The following is a 26,731-nucleotide window of genomic DNA, read 5'->3' as shown; positions in this document are numbered from 1 at the left end:
CCCTTTCCCCCCACCCACCCCTCCACAAGATGCTTTCCCATTAAAATATCTTATCAGTCACTTCAGAATTTTATTTTGTTCCTTTGGTTCAAAATAGAATGTTTTTTAAGCTATAGATTAACTTCCTATAGGCGCCCAAAGCGCTTTGTAGATTTTAATCAAGTCGAGGTCCATAGAGGCATGTCAAACTCAATTGTTTTTCTTTCCCAGATGGAAAGAGGGATACTCCAATACCTGCTAAGAAAAATGTGTCTCAGAAACTTGCAGCATTTGAAAACCTCTTCCATGCTCCAGATTGTCGATTAACTTCTAGCTAATCAGAGTTCAGCATTCTAATGGACTGTGACGGGAGAAGCAGTTTTTCCTCCAACTTCAGATCCCATGTTTTTGCAGATGTAAGGCAAATTTTAAAAGAAGGCCTTGGGGATTACATCCAGCCTTCATTATCGGTGCATGACCACTTTGTAACCAACTGCAAGTTTAATATACAAGGAGATTTGCACATAACAGTCTTCTTTTCTTCCTTCTTTTCATTTTGAATAATTTACCTTTGAGTTTCTCTTCACGACCACACTAGTGTGCAAAGATCTGTTTGTCTGTCAAACCTCCTGATATGTACAGCATGTGAAAGATGCATTAATTTTTTACTTGTTTCCTAAGGAGGCTGAACAGTAAGCTGGTTGTGCTGAATACAAGAGAGGGCTGCTTTAGTGAACACGTACTGGAATCCACTTAACTGGCTTCCTCTCCTGCAGCAGATTAGTTTCTTCTATGAGTCTCCCCTCTGCCAAGAGGGAGTCATTTATACAAATAAACTCAAGGAACTTTTCATCGAAACTTTCCTCCCGAACCTGAGACAGTTTGGTCTTAAACCAAAAGATCACTGGCAAAGCTGTGTGTTATGAATGTGTGTGGATCATGCAAATGTCTCATTCAAAGCAAAGATCGCCTTTTCAAAGTTAGAAAACATCTTTTCTTTTAACCTTGGAGGTTCTATGTAAACACTCATCTCTACACAAGTGAACTTTCACTGCAGAGTGTGGCGCTATGTCCCTGTGACAAATGTCATGGATTTCAGCCCTCAGAAACACTAAGCATTGGCATTTTTAAAAAAATAAATGTAGAGGTCAGTGAACCACAACCTTTGGATGATTAGGAAAGAAACCCACCATTCGAAGGGGGATGATGCTTATTTCAAGGCCACTCAGATTTTCCACAATAAAGAAATATGAGATGTGTAGGGAATTATGTGTAGAGAGGTTCTTAGTAATTTCATGTTTTGAGAATTCCCAGGCTGAAAACTATTATTATGTAAATCGACGAACTCCAGCTTCCAGTTCTTAGAAAACGAGAAACGTATCTGAAGTTTAACTAGGTTTTGACCTTTTATGTTAGGAAGACTACAGTAGGGAAAAACGGAGCTAGGAAGTTCATTAGGGATTATTTTATGTAAGGTGGTCAGGGAAGTCCTCACTGATTAGGAGACATTGAAGCAGAGACTCTGTAGCCCTGTCTGAGAACAGAGAGAACACAAGTGAAAAGTCTCTGAGGGAAGTTGACCAGCGGGGATAGAACAGAATGACCCAGGACAAGTAGGGGGGGACCAGATCATGTCAAGCCTTGTAGGCTGTTGGAAGGGCTTTTTTTTCTTCAACTCTGAGTAGGAATTCTCTGACAAACAGACTGAGAGAAAGGAGGAGGAAGGAAGGAGGGGGAATGAGCTGAGGACAGAGCTTTAGGGGAAGGTAAAAATTAAGGGTGGGAGAGGGCAGTGTAGTCGAGGAAGGAAGGAATGTAGCATCTCTGGAATCTAAGAGGGCAGAAAATATCTATTTTGTTTGATTTGGTTATGTAGCCTATATCTCTGTGATTCATACCATAGTTACTTAGGTTAGTGAACACAACTTAAATCTCCATCTAACTACAGTATTAGTACATATGTGCGGTGTCTATAACTGAGACACCTAAGCACTCGAGCAAGCTAATCAAGGTTTCAATTACCCCAGTGAGAAAGTTAGACTTCTCAGTTACAATCACAGTTGACTGGTTGATGAAGTATTCATGAGATCTTGCATAAGAGGAATTTTATAGGTCGCTTGCACTGTAATAAGTGGAAATATCTGGGAAAGAAAAAAAGTTTAGCAGGTATTACGGTGCTGATAGAGTCTTCAAAGGTACTGACTCTCAGTGTGGTTGCTGCAGCTGAAAATTCTTTGCCCTGAGCATTTGTCATGACTCCTTCAATCCAACATGCCCTCTAAACACAGTGAAACTCGAGAAAAGGAACGTCTAAAGTTGTTTGATGTTAATTGAATAGGATTCTTTCCTTTTTTTTAATGGAAAGCCATACAATTTGTGCCCAAATCACTGCTACCATCTTATGTAGGTTTTTCTATAATCATCTGGTAGTTCAGTTCTTTGTTCAAATGCTGAAAAATTCATCTCGGCTCACATTGTCTCTTCCCATTTGTAACCTGCCATGATCATTCTCAAATGGGACTGACAAAGACCTGAAAGAGTAGATGAGTCCAGATTTACTATGACCTTTGGTATTCTTTAGGATTTTCACCACTTGTACTAACAAGTAGGGACCTCGGCCCAAGTTACACATCAGTAGTGGTAACATATATTGGGATCTGTGTTTCCCAGCAGCTCTTACCCTTGGTTACAGGCAAGTGCAGCAAATTGCAGAAATGTCTAGCAGCCAGAACAATTCAAGCAAAGAATGTGGTAGGTATCTACCTATATGAAGCAGAGTAAATGGGAAGGAAGGAGAATTTTGTTAAAGAAAATTTTTTTGGAAAATGATGAAAAGGCATCATACAGAGAATTGCCTTTCCTTTTCATCGTCATGCTCAGCACATTTCTGGGACAAGGGAACGACATTGCTCCTCTAACCCTAGTTCACTGGTCTGGACCACCTTTCCATCTCTACCTTTTTTGCCTCCTGTTATGCCTGGAATTAAATGAGAACCCCAACCAGCAAAAAGGTTATAATGTTCATCTTCTCTTCTCTTTGAAATCCTCCAGTAGACGGTTTTCCAGCAGGACCAGCAGCCTCCAATGGGTCAGGTGGGGAAAGTTTAAGAAAGTTTCGCGAGGCCTGGGGTAGAAGACTGAGTGAACACTAATTCTCCTTTAAGCAGACCAAGTGAATGTGACATTCTGAAATAAATACTCTCAAAAGAAAGAAAAGCAAACTTCTTATTTCCACATCAAATGGCATTAGAGTATGTGCTTCATTTTCTTAGGGAGATGACAGAACTAACTCCAGATGTTAAACAACAAACAATAACAGCAAAAAAAAAAAAAAAAAAAAAAAAAAAAAATCCACTGCCTTCCCTCAGGAAACTTCATCCCTCTGTTTTTTTTCCCACAATCTCATAAGGTGTGTTGAACCTTAAGTAAGACAATGCGTGCATTTCATTATTAGTCTACATAGCAAAATGTTCTATGATGTTTTTGTTTCTTAGATTTGTCAAATACAGTATATAAACCCCAGAATTTTCCCCCAAAACTTATCGTTCATTTTATCTGTATCTTTTTTCTCATGGCTCAAGAAGGCAACTTCTGTCATCTGTTCAAAGGTTTGGGGTCTGAGAGAGATTGTGTGTTTCATTTCTTCATAGTTTTAACTGATATTGCAAGATTTCCATATCAAAAAGGACTCTTCCTTCTCCCCAGTGCACATGAGCATATGTGAGCCTGCTCCTGGACTAGAGGAAATGGAGTACAGATCCTGAACTGGTACTGCCCAACTGTGGAATTATATAATAATAATAACCAGCCCATTTACTGCATACTTCTTCTATGTGCCAGGCACTGTGCTTAATTGCTTTCAATGCAATATCACATTAAATCACAAACCAACACTGTGAAGTACAGTTATTTCGTAGATCAGCAGAGCAGGCGTAACACAGTTAAGTAAGTGACCCAAAGTGATAAAGTATGATGGTCGCTAGGCAGCTAGGATTTAAACCGGATCTCTCAGCTCCTAAAGGCCATCCTGTGTTCACAAGGGTATGCTGCTCTACTCAGAGTGTTTGGATTATGGGTCCTGATTTGAGAGGAACAAAATAAATAGGCCTCTTTCCCATTATTTTTACTCTGGGCATAAAATTTCTGGGTCGGGAAACTTTAGAAATCTTATCAACAAGACGCATTAAAAAATGGAGCCTTAGAATCAGCATACCTATCTAAGAAAGATAGAAATGTACAGTATCCGGGTCAGCACTTCTTTGATTTAAATTTTAAGTGTTCTATGTTACTTTAAAAGAGGTCATTAAAAGAAACAATTTCAAATTCTAAAGAGGTTAGCGTAAAACAGAAAGAAGGTAAAAGGAAAAAAAGCTCCAAAAGCACTGTTTGAATTAAAGCTAAAAGAGGATCAGGTCCTAGGACCTGATAAAAGGTGTGGAGAGAATTTCACCGATTTCATTGAGTTTTCGTTAAAGAATAATCTCTCGGTGACTCACATTTAGTGTATAAAAAGATTTTCGATATAATACGTACCAGGTTTCTTTATATTGTTGCCAAATCATTTGACTCAGTATCATCTGGGAATCCTTCTAATATCCCTGATGTATGAAGAAACACTCAGGGGCGTGATCACAGTGTGCCTCTGGCACCAATGTTGCCAATTTGTTCACCAGGACATTTCCAATACATTCTTTTAAGGTTATGTGACTCTCTTCTAACACAGCTTCCGATACTGAAATGAATCACAATCTTGACAAGTATATTCACACAGGTACCCAGGATGATCCAAAACTCAAAAGAGAAAAGAATAAATTTCTAGGGTTTTTTTTCATGAGTGCCAAGTGATGGTGATATATATGGATTTTTTAAATTACCTTAGGTGCCAATAATATGGTACAGTTATAAATTATGTTCAGTATGCTTATGAGGGTAGATGGTGTCAAGATGCTACATTTCTAGTCCTGGGTCACATCCTCATGTCTTCCAAAAAAGAGGGAGGGGGTTGTGCAGAATAAACTATTGAAAACACATGAGGTCATGTGTGCTTACTGTTTAAACTTTCAGATGTTTCTTTTACACATAATAATCACTGCCATCATGTATCGAGCATTTCTCTGTACCAGGTATCGTCTTCAGTGTTTTATATAAACATTATTACCGGGCTTCCCTGGTGGCGCAGTGGTTGAGAGTCTGCCTGCCGATGCAGGGGACGCGGGTTCGTGCCCCGGTCCGGGAAGATCCCACATGCCGCTAGAGCCGCTGGGCCCGTGAGCCATGGCCACTGAGCCTGCGCATCCGGAGCCTGTGCTCCGCAACGGGAGAGGCCACAGCCGTGAGAGACCCGCGTACCGCAAAAAAAAAAAAAAAAAAAAAAAAAAAAACATTATTTCCCTTAATCTATTTCACAACCAAGCGATTTCAGTAGTAGTGTCTCCATTCTACAGATGTGGAAACTAAAGCTCAGAGAAATGAAGTAACTAACTTGTTCAAGGTCACACAGCTTTTAGGATAAGTGATGGGAGTTTAGATATGAAACCAGGTTAAGGTGACTCCAGGATCCATTTTTCTTCCTAATTGGTCCACTTCTCCATCCCTCAAATATACTTTGGCTTCCAGTGAGATCACAGTGCTCGCAAAGTGCTTCTGAAGTCAGCACTGGGATAAAAAGCCATTGAAGGCAACAGGAGTAAGGAAAAGGTTTTGGTGGGAGGTAGTTTTTGTTTTTAAATATCACGAGGTTGGAAGATGCTGGGTTTGTGTAGACCTGACATGAAAGAAGCTGGCATCTGAGCCCCTTGGAATTTTCGAAACCAGTTTCATCCATTTCGTAAAGCTTAATTGGAATATATGAGAGGTCTTAGCATTTACATGAGCTTTTTTTTTTTTTTTTTGTATATGGCATTTTTAGTCCATAGGTCTCATTTGTTAATTATGCACAACAAGGGAAATAAGATTTGTAATTTATTCATACTTTTCAGTAAGGCAATAGAGTCTTACAATCAGTGAGAGACTTAAAATGAGGTTAGTGAATACATTTTGCAGTAAATCCTAGAGACAATTTTTGTTACATTTTGCTCCTTCTGTGCTTTTTCCTGACTTGAAAAATAGATATGCCAGTAAAACTGAGACTTTTTTTCTGTAAACATTTCTTATCTTGTATGAGGTTACTACCAAAAAACTTTCTCAATTAGCAGCATCCTTTTAGCAGAACACAATTCTGTACATTGACAGAATCTAATCAGCTGGCATTCCCAACCCTAAGAAATAATGATTGACGCTTACTTGAGAATCATGTTGAAGTAGAGGAGTTAGCATTTTAAAATGCTTAGTGAGGCTCAACAAATATACAGTGTTGTTAACCACAGTCAATTATTTAAAGGTTTTTTTTAAAAAAATTCTGAGCTCAAATTTGCTCCTGTTGCTTTTATTCTTCTAATCATTTGGGTTTTGTTTTATAGGAATTAGGGTGAAAAGAATACATCCCATCCCTCAAAAGGGTTCTCTCCCCATCAGCTTTCACATTTTTTGGAGAGTTAAACAAAGTCTTGAAATTTCCTATCTTGCTCTCTAGTAAAACTAAAGGTTGTTGATATGAAACCATAGTTAAGATTTCCCTTTCTCTTTTTAAATTTATTTCTTAAGGAGAGAGAAGTAAACAGGCATGTGTTTCCCATTCCCTAATTTCCTAAAGCCAGAGTCAAAGAGTGAAACCACCAAGAGGAATAGGATGTTCTTTTTAGGGCTTCATGAGGCCTCTTCATGAAGACAGAATTGGTGATATCAGAACTGAATCTTATTCCACAGTCTGTGTTGCTTGAAAAATATATGCCTTTGTAGATGCATTCATTCATTTCTATTAATGCCAAACCACAGAAATTATTTTCCTCTTCTGTTTCGGTCTCTTTGGTATTGCACATGCCATTTCAAATTGTGTGATTGTTTTGTAGTTAAATTTATTCCTAAAACGTTTAAGGTGTGAACTGGTGAACCTATTACTTGGTCTGTTTCATTGTTTATAGATTTACATTCATGGTGTTTTAGTAGTGCCAGTTGCAAGTCTACCTTTCATATAGAAATTTAACCTATTCACATATGCCACATTTCTCTACTAGTGATTCAGTGATATTGTTGACTGATTTTCTTCTACCCCAAATTGCATTAGTTCAGATTTTTATATAAACAATTTTTTTAGTTTTCCTCTATTTTTAAGAAAGAAAAAGGAATGAAATGTGAAGAATGCTATAGAAATAGTATGATTCAAGTCCATGAATCACATAATGCCTATCAGTGATCTATATCAACATTTCTGTTCTCAAAATATAGTTTAGATTTGGGCTTTCTTGTGTTTTTATAATTATTCTACTGTCTTCATTACATAATCTTAGTCTATAAAAAGGATGCTTATAAAAAAATCAAGTCTTGGGAATAGGATTGCCAAATTTATCACATAAAAATACTGAATGCCTAGTTAAATTTGAATTTAGATAAACCATGAAAAAATCTTTTGTTAGCAATGTGTCCCAAATATTACATGATTTTTAACATAAATATATCCCAAGTATTGTATGGATAATGAATAATTTTTAGTATCAATGTGTCCCACATACCGCATGAATTTTTTTAGTATAAGTATATGCCAAGTATTGAATAGGATATACTTACACTAAAAAAAATGATTCACGGTTTATCTAAATTCAAGTTTAACTGAGTGTCCTGTTTTTTATCTGACAACTCTACTTGGAAGTCATCATGGTAATGTGAGTGAACATATGTGCTTCTGGTACTTAAGTAACTGTGTAGCCTTGGGCATCTCACTTAACCTACCTCAACCTAAGTTTCAGCATCTGTAAAATGAGAACAAATACTAGGTTTCCTAAAAATATTTGAAGTTATTTACTTAAAACACCTGGCACATAATAAATTTCCATTAAACACTAGCTGTTATTATCAGAACAAGGAAGAAATACAAATGCAAGTTACCAGTTTTTTTCCATCTTCAGAATAAATGACAGCATTCAGCAGCTAAATAGCCCATTAGATTGATAATGGAAGAGTCCACCTGATCTCAGATGGCCTTGGCCTGCAGCGGCTTGAAGCAGGCTTTCGGTTCCCGGCCAGAGATTGAGGTGGGGTTTCCTTTGGCCAGTCCTTTTGATTTGCCTGGTTCGGAGTCCCTATTTGGCTCAGGATCCGCCCCTGTGTGTGCACGCGTCTCTCAGCCAAGATGGATTCTACAGAAGAAGCCTGTGGGTAGTTGGCATCACTTACTATGGGGTGGCACCCCCTCCCTTTTTGACCTCCAAGGAGCTTTCTAGTTGGGAAGGTTTCCTTGACTTCGAGAATGAGAAAAATGTGGTCTCCTATCTTCTAGCTGGGCAGGGCCCAGCCTCCTCTCTCAATTGTCCTGCTATTCTCATCTTGGAGTATAGGTCCACAGAGAACGAATCTCCAGTTGCTTTCCCTGGGTTGCAGGGAGTGGCCCATCTACCTCCTGCCTCACACCCAGATGTTGGTTGATTGTTTACCAGATCAGAGATTTGACTGATAAAAAAATGTACACAAGCATTAACCTCTCTTCTCTCCTCTGCTACTCACCTCCTCTCATGTTACTTACCAAAGATCATGCAACTTGTTAATATCAGAGCCTGAATGTATGTTGCCTTTGCACATTGTCTTTTTGTTCTAAGTTACAATTTGATTTCAATCCTGCCTTTTTTAAACATCTACTTTTTAAAATTATATTAATTTTTATTGAGATATAATTTACATATCATAAAATTCACCATTTTGCAGTATACAATTCACTGGTTTTTAGTATGTTCACAAGGTTCTGCAACCATCACCACTACATAATTCCAGAACATTTTCATCATGCCCAGAAAGAAACCCCATTCTCATTAGCAGTCACTCTGCATTCCCCCCTCCTCCTTCCCCTGGCAACCACTAGTCTACTTTGTCTCCATGGATTTACCTATTCTGGACATTATATATAAATGGAATCATAACCATATGTGGCCTTTGGTGTCTTCTTTCACTGAGCATAATATTTTAAGGTTCATCCATGTTGTGGCATGTATCAGTACTTTATTCTTTTTATGCTTGAATAATATTCCATCATATGGATATATATGTACCACATTTTGTTTATCCATTTATCAGTTGGTGGACATTTGGGTTGTTTCCACTTATTGGCTATTAGAAATGATGCTGCTAATGAACATTCTTGTACAAGTTTTTGTGTGAACACGTGTTTTGTCTTGGATATATACCTAGGAGTGGAATTGTTGTGTCATATTATAACTCTCTGTTTAACATTTTGAGGAACTCAGACAGCTTTCCAGGATGACTCATTATTTTACATTCACACCAGCAATACAAAGCATTCCAATTTCTCCAATTCTTCATTTATTATTATCCGTTTTGTTGTTTTTTATTATAGCCATCCTAGTGTTCATGAAGTGGTACCTCATTGTGGTTTTGATTTGCAGTTCCCTAGTGATTAATGATGTTGAACATCTTTTCAAATACTTATTGGCTCTTTATCTTCTTTGCAGAAATATCTTTTTAAATCCTTTGACCATTTTTAGTTGGATTATTTGTCATTTTATTGTTGAGTAGTAAGAGTTTTTATATATTCTTATCAGATATATGATTTGCAGATATTTTCTCCCACTCTGTGGGTTATCTCTTCACTCTCTTGACAGTGTGACAGTGTTCTTTTTTTTTTTTTTCCTCCCTTTTGCCTTTCCCGCACAGCTTGCCAGACCTTAGTTCCCCAACCAGGGATTGAACCTGGGCTCCGGCAGTGAGAGTACCGAGTCCTAACCACTGGACCCCCAGGGAATTCCCTTGGCAGTGTCCTTTGATGGATAAAAGTTTTTGGTTTTGATGAAGTCTTATTTATCTATTTTTTCCCTTTGGTTGTTTGTGCTCTTGGTGTCATCCACATTGTCTTTCTTCCACGAAGATTAAAACAAACACTAAACCCTGAGAAGAGAGACATGAGTTATTTTCCCAACTTTGCAATTACATAAATGTGTGACCTTAGGCAAGTATTTAAACTCATTCAGAACCCAGTTTCTACATCTGCAAAAAGAAGCTGGATTCAGCAGAGCAGACGATTTGCAATTTTGGGTGAATAAACCAATCTCTATGAAACCCCCTGTGTTAGTGGTTCTCAACCTGGGTAACATTTGGCAATCTCTGGAGACAATTTTGGTTGTCAGAACCGGGGAGGGGTGCTACTGGCATCTAGTCAGTAGAGGTCAGGAGTGCTGCTAAATATCTTACAAGACACAGGGTGTCTTGTGTAAGACAAAGAATTGTCTCGCCCCAAATGACAATAGTGCTGAAGCTGAGAAACCCTGTTCTAAAATTATGACTCTATTATTCAAATTTATTTTAAGTGGTAGTCTTTGAGTTTGTCTGCAAGAGCCAGATTATTTTGTGCTCTTAGCCTAATGTTAGATGTACTAGTGTTACAGGGGCAGGAGAAGGGGGAGGTACCAATAATTCTTGCAAGTCAAGAGAATTTTTTTGAAAGTGTTTTCAAGGCTTTTAAAAACTATTATTACCTTTTAATACGAAGAAAATATATTTCAATATAGACACCTCCAGGCCAAGGCTTGTAGATGTATTCTTATTATTGAGTCCTTTTCTTTAGGGTTTCTAGAACAAAATAGATTTTGTGAGATAGTTGGTACATGCTGTGAAGTATATCTGATGAATCATAAGAGGAAAAACACCCAGAACAACTTGATGGAAGGAACTTACAGTCAGTGTGTCTCTGCATTAGTGATTTCTCTAAAATGACTATTCTCTAAAATACTATTAGTCCAGCAGAACAATTTACTCCAGAGTTCTCCCATATGGTCTACTGGAATGTACTGATTACCTTGAGTTCCACAGATAATCTATCCAAAATAAAACAGACAATAGCTTGAAATATGCTTCAGCACTCTTAAAGATCTTGGCATGTAAAAAGCTATTAAACGTGCAGGTGTTTCTTTCCTGTAATAATATAGCTGATTGTTTCATGCCCTGCGCCACTAGATGGAATGGTGACCACCTCTGCCACACCCACCCACCACTATCATTGTCGTAGACAAAGTGTTCTAAGTATTTTGTAAATGTATCTCACTTTTCTTACAAAAATCTTATCATGTAATTTAAAAAAAACATTTTTCAGATAAGGGGAAAATATAAAATAGATTGGTACAATACCTGCTAAGCCATATTTCCCTATTAAACTTTTTCTTATGTATCAAAACTATTTCATATTTCAACCACAGAGACAATATGTTTATTGTTAAAAAATCTGTGAACATTCATGTTTTGAATTTTCTAGTACCCCAGGTAATAGCAGTTAAAGCCTGAGTTACATATAATTTTTTTCAAGAAGAATTATCTTACGATTATTTCTTTCTCTCAAAAGTATATGAATGTACCTCAAAGCTGCTATAATACTTTTCCATCTCTGAGCACCCACACGTGTGTGTATAGAATTTTAATGTTGCACAACTCCTCCAATATATGTGTAATGGAAGAATTTTTGTTTAACTTTATTTGTACAGGAAGCAGTGAAAGAAAACAACAAGAGAAAAGAAATGGAAGAGAAGACTAGGAGGGCAAAGCTTGCAAAAGAGAAGGCTGAACAAGAAAAGTTAGAACGCCAGAAGAAAAAGAAACAACTCATTGATATAAACAAAGGTATGAAGTGCTTCCGTTTTTTAAGAAAGAGGTATGTAGTGCAAAATAATTGCACTTACTTATTGACAATTTTGAATTATAAAGTGAATAATGGTTTTGGTAGAAAATTCACAATATTATTAGTTACTTGTATCAAATGTCTTTCATGTTATTATCTGTATTTCTTTTCATCCTGCACTGAACACAGGCTTTTAGATAACCAATGCAAGGTAATATGTTGTTGCAACACTCTTTTTTTCTTCATTTATTTTACCAAATCATATTATGTTCTGGATGAGGCAGTGGTAAGAGAAGAAGAGAGTGAGATGAAAAGAGAAACACTGGTCTGGGGAGATGAGCCTTATGGCTCTAATTTTATTTTGTTGACACATGTCTGTTGACAGTACAGTAATAATTAACTCCCTCTCTTGGGGACTTGAACATTTCAAGTCATAATGGATATTGACAGCACTGTTATTATAAGTTGCAAAAAAAATAGGGAGAAGCACCTTGTCCAGCTGTGAGCCTACAAACAAAATACTGATATATCCACATAGTATAAAGTAAGTTGTTTTCTTGGTTAGCAAGAATGACTGTATATTAAAGGTGGATTTTTTTTGGTTTGGTTTGTTTGGTTTTCTTTTTAAAGAAGAGAGGGTAAGGAAAAAAAGTGATCAGCACCAGGTAGCTGCAACTTAAGAACGCAAAAGCATAGCCTTTGCCACTGAGGGTTAGAGAATTGAAAAACAAAAAATCTGAACAAGATGCAAGATAATATGATTAATATGGACCATCTATTTCTAAGTATAATGATATTAAAAATTGCAAGCACTGTGTAATATTGACTGTGTGCCATATTTGAAGTAAGTTAATCTTCATAACATCTCTGTGAGGTAGGTACTATTATTATCTCATTTTACAGATGAGGAAACTGAAGCTCATAGAAATTAAGGAACTTGCCAAGGTCACACAAATAGAAGTATTAACAGCAAGATTAGAATCTAAGTAGTCTGGCGATAGAATCTTTGCACTTATAAATGCCACTGTCAAATAATAATAACAACAACAACAGCAACAGCTAACATATAGTACTTACTATGTACCAAGAACTGTTCTAGGAATTTTATGCATTTGAACATATTTAATCCTCATAAAACCCTAGTAGGAGGGTGCTACTGTCTCATTTTTAGATGAGGAAACAGGCACAGAGAAGTTAAGTGAGTTGCCCAAGTTGACAAAGATAGTAAGAAGTAGAACCAAGATCTGAGCCTAGGCAGTCTGTGGCCAAAGTTAATTATTAATTATTATTATGTATTTTTAATCGTTGTCAGTTACTCTGTAGTAATGTCTCTTAATGGCAAATCTTCTGAAATAATATCTATACCATTCTTCTTCATATCTCTAAAATACATAAAATTTTTTAGGAATTGACTGCAGTTTATCTTTTTACCCAGGAAATAAATATAACATAATTTTAAAAGATGAGAAAAGTATATAGAATGGATACAACAAGGTCCTACTGTATAGCACAGGGAGCTATATTCAGTAGCCTATTAAAAACCATAATGGAAAAGAATATGAAAAAGAATATATATATATATATATTTTTTTAATAAATGGCTATGATTTACTCGGGGGAAAATGGCACAACAGTACTTATAAGCCACTACACAGATGTGCCAACATCCCCAATTTTATAAGTGAGGCAGAATCTCAGTGCAACATTTGGGTCTTGCAAATACAAACACACACACACTCACACATACACTCACATACACACACACTTTAAGGTACCCACCTGTAATGCTGAAGGTGTGGAGATTGAGGTGTTTTTTACTCTAGTGTTTCTTTGCTGATTCACGCCCACTCCATAAAATCCGTGTTAAAGGCAAGGTCTTTCCCCGAACCTGATTATTTTCTGTCTCCTTGGATTGGGTGGGACATGTCTCACTCAATTAGGAAAAGTACTAGAGCACAGTATTTGTAGGAAGTTCTCGCTTAATAGGTGATGGAGTCAGTAGAACTGTGCTGAATGTTAGTTCCCTTATGTGCATGAAGGAGTACTGAGAGAAGAGGCTGGAAGAGGTACGGGACAGACTGTGCATCCACTTGGCTATGCTAAGGGTCTTACCCTGAGAGCTGTGGGAAACCTGTGAATGTTTCTAAATGGGAAAGTGATATGCTTTTTCCTTAGAAAGATCATTTTGACAGAAGCATAGAGAATGGACTGGAAAGGGAACAGCCTGAGACAACAGAGGTTAAGAGGTTATCATTGTCCTGACAAGAGATGATGGTGGCCTGAACTAATGCAGTGGTAGTGAGGTTACAGAAGTCACCAGTAAGAGGTGTATTAGATTCTCTAGGTTGTGGATATGCAGAGACAGATCTATTTTAAGGAATTGGCTTGCGTGATTATGGAAGCTGGCAAATCCAAAATCTGCAGGGTAGGATGGCAGCCTGGAGACCCAGGGAAGAACCAGTGTTGCAGTTCAAGTCCAAAGGCAGTCTGCTGGTAGAATTCCCTCTTGCTCAGGGGAGATCAGTTTTTGATCTATTCAGGCCTTCAGCTGATTAGATGAGGCCCACCTACATTACAGAGGGCAATCTGCTTTACTCAAAATCCACTGATTTAAATGTTTATCTCATCCAAAAATACCCTCAGAAAAACATCCGGAGTAATGTTTAAACAAATATCTGGACACCATGGCCCAGCCAAGCTGACATATAAAATTAACCATCACCAGAGAGTTGTTAAAAGGTAGAACTGACTAACCCTGATGATTTTAGATGTGGGAATTAAGGGAAGGAATCATTAAAGAAGGTGGTACTCTTCATAAAGAAAAAGCAGTTCAAGAATAGAGCAGACTTCATCAGGAGGGTTACAATGATTAGTGACATTTTGAAACTGTTTCATTTTCAGAAACCTTGTAAAGATGGGAAAAGTCTAAGAAGCCATTGTGTGTGTGCACGTATGAAACTCAAGAAAGAGGTTTAGACTAGACAGACAGACTTGGGGATCATTGATTTTTGATGATTAAAGTTAGGGTATATTAGTTTGCTAGGGCTTCTGTAACAAAGTACCACAAACTGGATGGCTTAGGACAACAGGAATTTATTGTCTCACAGTTCTAGAGGACAGACGCCTGAAATCAAGGTGTAGGCAGTGTCCTGCTCTTTCTGAAGACACTAGGGAAGGACCCATTCCAGGCCTCTCTCCTAGCTTCTGTTAGTTCCTTGGCTTGTGGCAGCATAAATTCGATGGTCACATGGCATTCTCCCTGTGTGCACGTCTGTCTCTTCACATGGTGTTCTTTTTTTTTTTTGGTGGTACGCAGGCCTCTCACTGTTGTGGCCTCTCCCGTTGTGGAGCGCAGGCTCAGCGGCCATGGCTCACGGGCCCAGCTGCTCTGCAGCATGTGGGATCTTCCCGGACCAGGGCACGAACACGTGTCCCCTGCATTGGCAGGCGTATTCTCAACCACTGCGCCACCAGGGAAGCCCTGGTGTTCTTTTTATTAGGACACCAGTCTTGTTGGATTAGGGGTCCAACCTAGTCTAGTTTAAATTCACCTTAATTAATGACACAATTTATCTTATAACATATGAGTTTGAATGAGATCACAGGGTAAAGTATTAATCAGAAGTTCTGAAAGTATTTGGTCTCAGAACCCATTTACACTCTTAAAAGTTATTGAGGACCTCCCAATACCTTTTGCTTATTTGGGTTATATGTTTGACATTTATTTTATTAGAATTTAAGTGGAGACATAGTAAATAAAATTATTTAAGAAATAATTTTAAAAGTAATTACTTATTAATTCTATTAAAATAAACTATTATGTGTTAAATAACATTTTTTAATGAAATGTAGCTTTATCTTCCAAAATCTCACCTTCAAAAAACTTAGTAAGAAGAGAAAAAAATATTGTAAATCTCTTCAAAATCTGGCTTAATGAAAGACAGCTTGATTCTCATACCTGATTCTACATTCGGTCTAATGCGATATCGTTCATCATGTAGCTTCTAGAAAGCACTATACACTCATGAAAGAATGAGAGAGAAAAAGGCAAAAATGTGTCAGTATTCTTATGAAGATAGTTTCAACCTTGCAGATCTGAAATGATCTCAGAGGTCTCCACAAGTTCCCAGATTACACTTTTTTATTTTTTTTGCTGTACGCGGGCCTCTCACTGTTGTGGCCTCTCCCGTTGCGGAACACAGGCTCCGGACGCGCAGGCTCAGCGGCCATGGCTCACGGGCCCAATCGCTCCGCGGCATGTGGGATATTCCCGGACCGGGGCACGAACCCATGTTCCCTGCATTGGCAGGCGGATTCTCAACCACTGCGCCACCAGGGAAGCCCCCAGATTACACTTTTGAGACTCTCCGGAGTGAATAGTGAAAAGAGGAAGGAGTCAAGGCAGAGTCTGTCCAGTTTTGTGCCAAGAACATAATCTTGTTCCCACATCACACTGTCCCCATCCCCGACCTCCACCCCAAGTATGTATCAAGCTTTCACTATTTCCTTAAAAACATACCTACAATAGAAAGAAAAAAAGAAAGAACCAATTTTGATTGTATCTATAATATGTATATATATTCATTTGCCAAGATTTGATTGATGACCTCTTCAAACATCATTAAAGGCATAGTATATAGATCCAAATAAGTTTTTTATGCAAATGCTTAGCTGAGTGATCTGAACGCAAAAGACACACTTTAAAATAGGATTAATTTTTTGTATATTCTTACCATATCTCTATTTATAGATCAATTAAATAATAAACTTCACCATTAGGTTCTTGATTTGTGGCCCATATGTGGCAAGTACTTATTATTATTATTGTTATTTATTGTAATATTATTTTACACTTAAGAGTATATGTTTGTTAGTACTAGATATACAGATTGCCAACAAACACATGAAAGAATGTTCAACATCTTTAATCATTAGAGAAATGCAAATCAAAACTACAATGAGATATCATCTCACACCAGTCAGAATGGCCATCGTCAAAAAATCTAGAAACAATAAATGCTGGAGAGGGTGTGGAGGAAAGGGAACCCTCTTGCACTGCTGGTAGGAATGTAAATTGATACAGCCACTATGGAGAACAGTATGGAGGTTCCTTAAAAAACTACAAATAAAACTACCCTATGACCCAGCAATCCCACTACTGGGCATATACCCTGAGAAAACCATAATTCAAAAAGACTCATGTACCAAAATGTTCATTGCAGCTCTATTTACAATAGCCAGGACATGGAAGCAACCTAAGTGTCCATCAACAGATGAATGGATAAAGAAGATGTGGCACATATATACAATGGAATATTACTCAGCCATAAAAAGAAATGAAACTGAGTTATTTGTAGTGAGGTGGATGGACCTAGAGTCTGTCATACAGAGTGAAGTACGTCAGAAGGAGAAAAGCAAATACCGTATGCTAACACATATATATGGAATCTAAGAAAAAAAATGTCATGAAGAGACTAGGGCTAGGACGGGAATAAGACACAGACCTACTAGAGCGTGGACTTGAGGATATGGGGAGGGGGAAGGGTAAGATGTGACGAGGTGAGAGAGTGGCACGGACATATATACACTACCAAACGTAGGGTGGATAGCTAGTGGGAAGCAGCCACATGGCACAGGGAGATCAGCTAGGTGGTTTGTGACCACCTAGATGGGTGGGATAGGGAGGGTGTGAGGGGGGGAGACGCAAGAGGGAAGAGATATGGGAACATATGTATATGTATAACTGATTCACTTTTTTGTAAAGCAGAAAGTAACACACCATTGTAAAGCAATTATACTCCAATAAAGATGTTAAAAAAAAAAGAGATCCTTCCATTGAAATTGTATAGTCTTAAGAAGATGAAAAGATGCAGAAAAGAACGAATAAGAACAGAGTTGGGTAATTGGGTGTCAAGATGGAGCTCAGTGTCGGTGAGTTTCTTAGTATCTTATAAAAGATGCTGTTGTTAACTAGGTGGAAGTTAATTGCAGATATTCTGAGAGCCTGGGAGGAGGCATGATGGAGCTATGTGAAAGGTGAATCCATGTTAGAAATGAGAATGAGGTGCCATAGAGAACTTTTAAATGTGTCCAACTAGAATGGTGTTTTTCACTTTCCACTGAAAGAGAACTGATATAGAACATTTGATTGCCATTGTGAGATACATATAATTTAAACTGTAGATATAGTTCATGCACATGTGACTAGAGATACATACCATTGGAACCCGGGGTTCTGACCTATAACAAAGGTAGTCAAGTAAAGAGTCTCTTGGGTAAAGAAAGCCACTTGAAAAATTACAAACAACTTTGAAAACACAAATACTCTTTCTGTAAAGTTTCTGTTTTATATCAACTTAGCAAAATTGCCAACTCCTCCCTTTTAAAAAATCTCTTGTGATCCCATATAGCTAATAAGTAACAACAACAATATATATTTATCTGGCATGCAAAATGATATCCATTCATCATGAGGAAATATTCTGGAATCTAATTATTCAGAAGAATAATAGGATAAAGCAACCACAAAAGATTATTTCTATAATCTAGATGTGATCAGCTGAGCTCAGAATTAAGTAAAGATATCATGGAAAGCAAGCAGCCAGAGAATTATACCTTTTCAGTTAAATCCATTAAAAAAATGCCATGTTTCAAAAAAAAAAAAAAAAAAGGGCTTCCCTGGTGGCGCAGTGGTTGAGAATCCGCCTGCCGATGCAGGAGACACGGGTTCGTGCCCTGGTCCGGGAAGATCCCACATGCCGCAGAGCAACTAAGCCCGTGAGCCATGGCCGCTAGGCCTGCGTGTCCGGAGCCTATGCTCCGCAACGGGAGAGGCCACAACAGTGAGAGGCCCGCATACCGCAAAAAAAAAAAAAAAAAAAAAAAGCCAAGTTTCAAGGCTCCATTTTGAAAGAATTAGAGATCCAAAGTCAAAGGCCATGATAAGAAATAGTATTTTTTTAATTGTAAAAGAGAAAAAAGACATGGTTATATATTAAAGAGACCATCATTTGCAAACATTAAGTGGCATGGCTAAAATGTTATTAAAGTCTGTACATTAAAAAAGTGGAGATCAGTCCTAGCTCTGCCACCTACTCGCTTTATGACCTTGTTCTGTTCCTTCATCTCTTCATGCCTCAGTTACCTCATCTGTAATGGAGGATAATGACATTTACCTCCTATAATTTTAGTGAAGATTAAATGAGATAATTAAGTACAGTATATAACAAAGGGCCTAGAATATTCTTGCCACTGCTGATGATGAAAGAGTCATTTTGTGCTCGTTGGAGAATCAGAAAAAAGTTCAAGACATAGTCCCCATCCTCTCTAGTTTACAATTTTGTCATAGAGGTGTGTAGGGGAGGAGAAACTGTTCATTGGCCGGGGCCCTGTAAACTATACTGACAAAAGACAGGTTAGCAGGAGAAAAATGAACAGATTTATTAATACATGCATCGTGCATACACCTGGCAGCATTCTGTGATGAGTAACTCAGAGGGGTGGTTAGAACGTGGGCTTATATAGCATCTGAGCAAAAGAATAATACATTTTAAGAAGTTTGTAGATGAGACAAAGGAAGAGGACTTTGAGTTTCTAGTGTGGCAAATAGTGGGAAGGTAAATATATGGGGGAACTAATGGAAGATAAGGGCTAGTTAGTAAATTGTTATGTAGGTTCCTCTGGTGCCATTTCTGGATGGATAAGAGTCTATCTAGAGTAGTCTCTGGCGAATAACTTCTGTTATTCCTGGTAAAGAGTAATACAGGGACACCTTTACAAATTTATATCCTGCTTTTAAGGAAATAGCTAGAGGGCCGAGAGCTTTTCTGGTATCTGCTTCTTCTCGCTTACCTTCAGCTCGAAATAATCCTTATGCCAAAGTGGCATATCTTTGGGTGACATATTCTGCTACTCTTCAGATGTAATAAAGCTGAACCAGCAAACAGTGTACCGATAAATAATAGAGATCATTTCGAACTATCTAAAAGGGGAGATCAATCAGATATGGTAAAATGATGTAAGGCTTCATGGAGAAGGCTAAATATGGTCTCTGAATGTATCCGTTGAACTAAATGTTGAAGGATGGGTAATATTTAGCTAAAGCAGGGGCGAGACTATTCAAGTAAATGGGACTAACATCAGCAGTGGTGCACGTCAGCCCGGAAGGCAACAGGCCTTACAGAGGATCTGTTCAGTGGCCCACAGGGAAGTACATCAAAATGATGACAAGGACAGATCCTAAGTTCCGGTCTCAGATCTACAACTGAGTAGCCATATAATCTCTGACGAGGTATTTCATCTCTCTGTGCCGTAAGTTCCTGCTCTGTAAAATGGAATAGTAAAACGTTCCCTTGTTATTGTGAGGGTTAAATGAGGTAACCCACAGAGACTGCTGTTACTAATACTCTAGTCTATCCATTACGTGTTGATGTCATTGGTCTCTGATGAATAGTTCAAAGTTCAGTAAATATTTTCTCATGTTGTCATTGTCCTCGTCGTCGTCGTCGTTGGCAGAGGAGCGTTTGAATTGGGAAACTGTTGGAAAAGTAGGAAGACTGTTGGAAAGACTGTGAAGAGCCTTTCAAGTCAGATGGGAGGTTGTGAGGCGATGAGAGAGGAGAGGAGAGCCAAGTTGATTATAGGAATTTGTTCGGGGATCACCCAGTTAGTGAGCCAGAATACAAGAAAGGAAAGGTGAACGCACGGTGGATGTAGCTGGAAAAGAACAGTGAAAGGTGAAAAAAGAAAAAAAAAAAAGGAGTTAGCTCATATCTGATGCTCTCTTCAAAGGAGTTTCAACCTGTGGCAGTTTAAGAAGGTGGTAACAGGAGAGAAAAATTTCATAAGAGATGGAGAAAAAGGCAGTGGGAGTTGGAAGCAGTGGATTTACTGATGGCCTAGACTTTTCTTAAGAACAGCAAGGTTTCATCAATATATAACTATGTATTAATGTTTTTTGACATATTAGGTTATTTCATTCATCCAACCAACATTTATTGCACCATTTCCCAAATAATTATAATTAAAGCATGCACAGTAATACACCATTTATGTAAATGTAAAATTGAGAAAGCTAATTTAAATGCATCAAAAATATGCTAAATCAATAAATGTACCCTAAAATGTGTGTAATAGTATGTAAACTGTGCAAAGTACTTGGCATAATCTATGTTCTCCAACCTTTGATTTTATTAATATAGATGATAATTAACTTAGGGATCATGAAAAATAAATTAATTAATTCTGTAGGTAAAGGAAGAAAGCTTACTGAATATTTGTAATATTGGTGAATAAATCTCTTTTCACGTTTCTGGAAGTCAGCAAATTAATTGCAAAGACTTGGAGGAAGCAATAAAAAGAAGTGCATTTTAAAAAGGGTGTTTTGAAATTGGCAACTCCAAATGTGATTCTTACGCAAATATTATTTAATCAGGAACAGTTTTGCTCCTCCTTATATAAGATTATATGGAAATTAGAATTGCCTATTTACTTCTAATATGATGACAAAGATAGCTACCTGAGTCAGATTTGATGATAAATCAGTCTTCTGAGAGCGAATAAGCAAATTTTAACCAATAAACCTAAACATTTAAGCTCTGTCATTAGTGGTGAATAGCAATTTTATTTTTCTGTTTTCCAAGTTTTAAAATACTTACATCTTATAAGTGAATTAATTCATTTCACATTACATTATTTTAATCTGAATAGATCAAAATTATGTTTCCTAATGTCATACCCCAGCCATTAAATTATAGTAACCAGTAGTACAGATTAGAACACCCATAAATAACGGAATTGATCCCAAGTAGTATTAAAGCGCCCCCGATAATATTGGGTTGGCCAAAAAGTTCGGTCAGGTTCTTCCGTAAGATGTTATGGAAAAACCCGACTGAACTTTTTGTCTACCCCTGTATAAATTCCTGAGACAAAATGGGTACCACCATTCTGGCATATTTTACAAATGATAGTGAGCAGCTCATAGATGCTAATGCAAAACTAAATATTGACCTAATAAGCCTTATTTATGAAGAAAAAAAGAATATCTGGTTGATATTCCATTTATTTAAATGGCCTTGCTCCCTATATCAGCAAACATTTCAAGAAATCTGTTTATTCAAAATCAGAACTTTTTCTCTTTGTTCTCTAGGCTTGTTTTTTTCAGTGGAAATATGTGGTGTGTGAGTGTGTGTGTGTTGAGCAGTTCACCTAACCCCTCTGATCCTCAGCTTCCTTGCCTATAAAATAGAGGAAAGAATGGCATCCACCTCCCAGGATTTTCATAAGAATGAAATGAGACAATACGTACAAATCTTACAAATCTCTTAGCAGTTGCTTGGTACGCGGTTAGCACTTAATAAGTGTTAAATGTTGTTATCCCCTTAATAATAATAGTTATTTCAGTGAACATATCATGGAAAACGATTAATAGCAATAATCACTACAATAAAATCTTAGTTGACTAGAATGCCTAGGAGAAGAGGTGTTTTGATTAATCTGATTTTGCAATTATAAGAAAGCCATTTGGGCATCAAGTCTTTTTTTTTTCCTCGGTACGCGGGCCTCTCACTGTTGTGGCCTCTCCCATTGCGGAGCACAGGCTCCAGACGCGCAGGCTCAGCGGCCATGGCTCACGGGCCCAGCCGCTCCGCGGCATATGGGCTCTTCCCAGCCCGGGGCACGAACCCGTGTCCTCTGCATCGGCAGGTGGACTCTCAACCACTGCGCCACCAGGGAAGCCCCTGGGCATCAGTCTTTATCAATCATAATCTTTCTGAACTCAGTGCACATCCCTCCTCTGACTCACCCAAATACCTTCCCCCAACCCCTAGTATTTTTGGCTTCACATTTTACGCAGGTGAAAATGTGCCACATATAGTGTTTAAATATAGGTTTGTACATACAGTCAGCCCACTATATATAGATCATTTGTAAATCAATAGAACTTTGTTATTGTCTCTGGACCTGTATTCAGAGCATGAGTGATCATTGCAAACAAGTGTTGGAGAGTGGGCTTCATCTGTTCTAATTCCAGAATACACTCTAGATTAGTCGAAAGTTCTAGTTATTTTTCCAGTAGTCTATTTGAGCCACTTATCACTAGTAATTTTTTTCTGACCTCATGCTAGAATAATTACATTTCTGTCATCAGTTCTCTGGAAATAAGTGCTAAACTCTGATTCTGTCTGCCTTAGCAGTAAAACAAATTTCTACACCAACTAAAAATATTCTTTTAAATAGGAGACAAAAATAAATATGTGAAACAAGATAGGTAATACACTTTAGATCTCATTAAGAGTTCTTACATTCTAAATGCAGAAACTCCGATTTGCAAAAACTCTAAGAACTGTGTTGAGCATTTAACAAGATTTCATCAGTTCTTATGTAGAAGATGAGTACTGCTGGCAGTTACAAATTTGGCTTTTCTCTACAGTAGGTGCTTGTTGCCATGTATGTCTTATGTAACTTCACTAGCCAGAAAACCATGAAAATATTGGAGCAGGTGGGTGAAAACAGTCAAATTGACTACATAAGAAATGACCAAAACACATTGTAGATGGCCTAATCATTTATTAGAAACATGCTTCGGTTCCATATTTCAGTATTCTAATTCTTATTACAAAAGTGTCAAATGAATAACAGCTGTTATATACCAACATTGCAGTTAATTTGGCTGTGTTCTCAGTCAAATGCATTTAGATTCACATCGGTAATTACACCTAACAGCTTCATAGAACCAATGAGCTGCACTGGACCCAGCTGAGTCTCTAATGACTTTTTTTTCTTCGAATATTATATTTGTTCCACCCACATTGAATCCCTGAGCCCCCGGGCTGCTTCAGAATCAGGGCAAAATCTATTGTTACCGATAAACGTGTGAAAGGCTTATTATGGATGAAAACCTTTCAGTGATTTTTAATTTAATTCTGCAAGTGTTTATTGAGTGCCCACAGTGTGCTGAGCAGGGTGACACACCCTAATCATAGTACTGTTGTCTGTTAACTCAGCACCATTAGCCAGCCTACTTAAGGGGTTACTAACCGTCAGCCTATCTGCCTCTGTGTGTGTCTTTCCTGTAAGAAATAATGGCTCTTGCTGCAAATGTATGTATGTGTGTGTGTGTTTGTGTGTGTGTGTGTATCCACTCACACAGGACCATGTGCAGCATATAGCATGTATATTTCATTATTCACATATTTTAATATATGAAAAATTCTATTTTTCTTCTTTATGTCTAGTCAAGCCTCAGTCCTCAGTCACTCCCTTCACACATGAACAATCTATAAAGTATATGATATCTTGACTAGTTAGAAAAAAATCAGAAAAAAATATCTTAGTTTAAGAAAGCAGTTATGCCTTTGTTATAATGGTATTAGAAACACATTATGACCTAAACTTAGAATACCTGATTGTCATCTAAATCAACAATTGGCTTTATATACTATTTCATAGTAGCTCAGAAGATGATGGCATGATTCATTTGGGAAGGAAAAAATAATTATCCTTTTAAATGTGCAATTAACTATGGATGCCATAATGCTTTTATTTGTTTGAACCAGTATTGGAATCTACTCTAAATGTACATTATATTTAAAAAAATTATCTCTTCATCAGAGGAGATATTTTAGAGGTCCTGATTTTGATTTAGTCTTTTACATTTGCTGAGCCCTGGAGAGGGCTGCCTAGGAATTACTTAGAGCATCGCTAAACAGGATGTATGGCTATAGGTCTAGGGAGTTGCAGGCACAGCCCTGCTGAGGGTGGGACAGGGTACCAGGGGTTCTTTACAGACCTGTATGGTTCTGTGGTAGAAGAACCACATACTGGGTTAGGCTGTGCTGTAATATGAAAATCAGAATACCTTGTTTTGTTTAAGCATTTAGTCTCCCATTTTTATAATGTAACTCCCACCCCAATTTATTTTTTAATTTTTTAATTGAAGTATAGTTGATTTACAATGTTGTGTTAGTTTCAGGTGTACAGCAAAGCGATTCAGTTACACATACATATGTGTTCTTTTTCAGATTCTTTTCCATTATAGGTTATTACAAGATATTGACTATGTAGTTTTCTGTGCTATACAGTAGGTCCTTGTTTATCTATTTAATATATAGTAGTGTGTATCTGTTAATCCCAAACTCCAAATTTATCCCCCCCACCCCAATTTTTAAGCTAATCATTTTATGTAGTTGAATGTCTGAAGTTGAAGTTTGCCAGTTTCCCTGTTTGTCTCACCAATATGTACACATTTCCTGGTTTGAGTTGCTACCTCATCTGATTTTCTAGAACAGTATTTCTGTGAAAGGAAAATGTGTTCCCTCTAGTCCTCTTTTGTCAAAAACCCTTTGCACTTCCTTTCTTTTGCCAATTGAACCTTTTTTGAAATGCATCAGTAGGGAGAGCTTGCCTAGCCTTTGCTAGACAAGAGTAGCTGTAGGTGCATTTAAACAATCCAACTTGAAAAGGGGATTTCTCTCTTTTTATTTGAAAACAATTGAAAATGAAAGGTGTGTGTCTCAGGATAGAGTGCTTAACCGACCTTGTTCTACTGCACTTCAGTATGGTATATGAAACTGCCTCCCCTGTGTCTTTCCCCAGTGTTTTAAAAAGATGCTTTACTTGTTTGAGGCAACTGGTTCTGAGTCAGAGCTCTTTCTGGCATAACCGGAATCCATTATGTTGTTAGGCCTTGTTATACTGTTCTTTGCATCTCAAAGAGTGAATGCAGCTTTGTTCGAAGGACAATCTGATCATATTTTGAGGGGAAATGGAGATTGAGCTATAGAGGTGAACTATGGCTACATTAAGCTTTAAGTGTACCCACGCTCCATCCCCACAGTACATACAGCCTGGACTTTTCAGTAATCTCATGTAAGCTCCTGTGACCCAGGCATGTTGAAAACTAGCCCTTTTCACCTGAGTAACCATGACCGTAAATGAAACCCCCTAAAGGTACCTCTCTCCTCAAGGGTGGAAAAGGAGGTGGCCGTGAGGGGTTTGCAGTACAGTTCCTAGCCTCTCCTTCCTGTCTCCTCTCCCATTTTAAGACCCCAGAAGAACAAAGTAAGCATTTTTATAAAGAAATGTATATTGTAAATCAACTATACTTCAGTAAAAAAATATTGATTGATTAAATTTTAAAAAAAGAAATATACGGGTTCTTTCTTTTAAAATCATAGATAATTATAACCTTAGGAAAAGCTACTATGTGCTTTGGGCTTCAGTAGTTAATGCTTCTTCTGCATGAGAAGGCTCTTTAAAGGTAACAGTTAACTAAGGACTGATTGGAAGTTACATTCCAAAGTAAAACTGGAAGTCTGTATTCCCTCACAAACATTTCCACAGACACTACGTAGTGTGTGTTAAAGAAAAAAATGTATTCTTTAAATAGAAAACAGGGCCAGGTTTTGTTTCGTTCTGCTTGCTTCTTGGGGGGCAAGGAGGATAAAAAGCTAGTTGAGGGTTTCCCTGGTGGCGCAGTGGTTGAGAATCTGCCTGCCAATGCAGGGGACACGGGTTCGAGCCCTGGTCTGGGAAGATCCCACATGCCGCGGAGCAACTAGGCCTGTGAGCCACAACTACTGAGCCTGCGCGTCTCGAGCCTGTGCTCCGCAACAAGAGGCGGCGATAGTGAGAGGCCTGAGCACCGCGATGAAGAGTGGCCCGCACTTGCCAGAAGTAGAGAAAGCCCTTGCACAGAAACGAAGACCCAACACAACCAAACATAAATAAATAAATTAATTAATTAATTTAAAAAATTTTTTTAAAAAAGAAGCTAGTTGATTATCTCACAACTATGGTAGTTGGCCATCTCTAAATCTCTGGTATTCAAGAAATACCAAGTTTCAGTTCATAAAATGTGAGTCCTTTGTTATAAGCATCTTTTTTTGGAGGGGTACCTCTAGGCAGTTTCTGAAACTAGTTTCTGACTCCCATGTGATGCTTTTATATGATATTTATCCATAAAACCTTTTGCATTTTTTTGAGTTGATAGTGCCTTTTTGTCATTCGACTGCACCTCTCTCCCCTTCTTGGGGATTGTGACAG

General features: G+C 37.8%; 1 protein-coding gene across 4 annotated transcripts in view; it reads left to right on the top strand.

Annotated features, from left to right (window-relative positions):
• The window catches only part of DIAPH2 (diaphanous related formin 2), an 886,560-nt gene that overhangs the window by 668,738 nt on the left and 191,091 nt on the right, over window positions 1-26,731 (top strand). For all 4 annotated transcript variants that reach the window (XM_067024271.1, XM_067024270.1, XM_067024269.1 and 1 more), the window contains one exon: window positions 11,553-11,688. In XM_067024271.1, coding sequence (XP_066880372.1) covers window positions 11,553-11,688 — 136 coding nt within the window. The remainder of the gene's footprint in view (window positions 1-11,552; window positions 11,689-26,731) is intronic.

Source organism: Kogia breviceps, chromosome X (assembly GCF_026419965.1).
Source record: "Kogia breviceps isolate mKogBre1 chromosome X, mKogBre1 haplotype 1, whole genome shotgun sequence".
Lineage (NCBI taxonomy): Eukaryota > Metazoa > Chordata > Mammalia > Artiodactyla > Physeteridae > Kogia > Kogia breviceps.
This window is presented reverse-complemented; position numbering and strand designations above follow the sequence as displayed.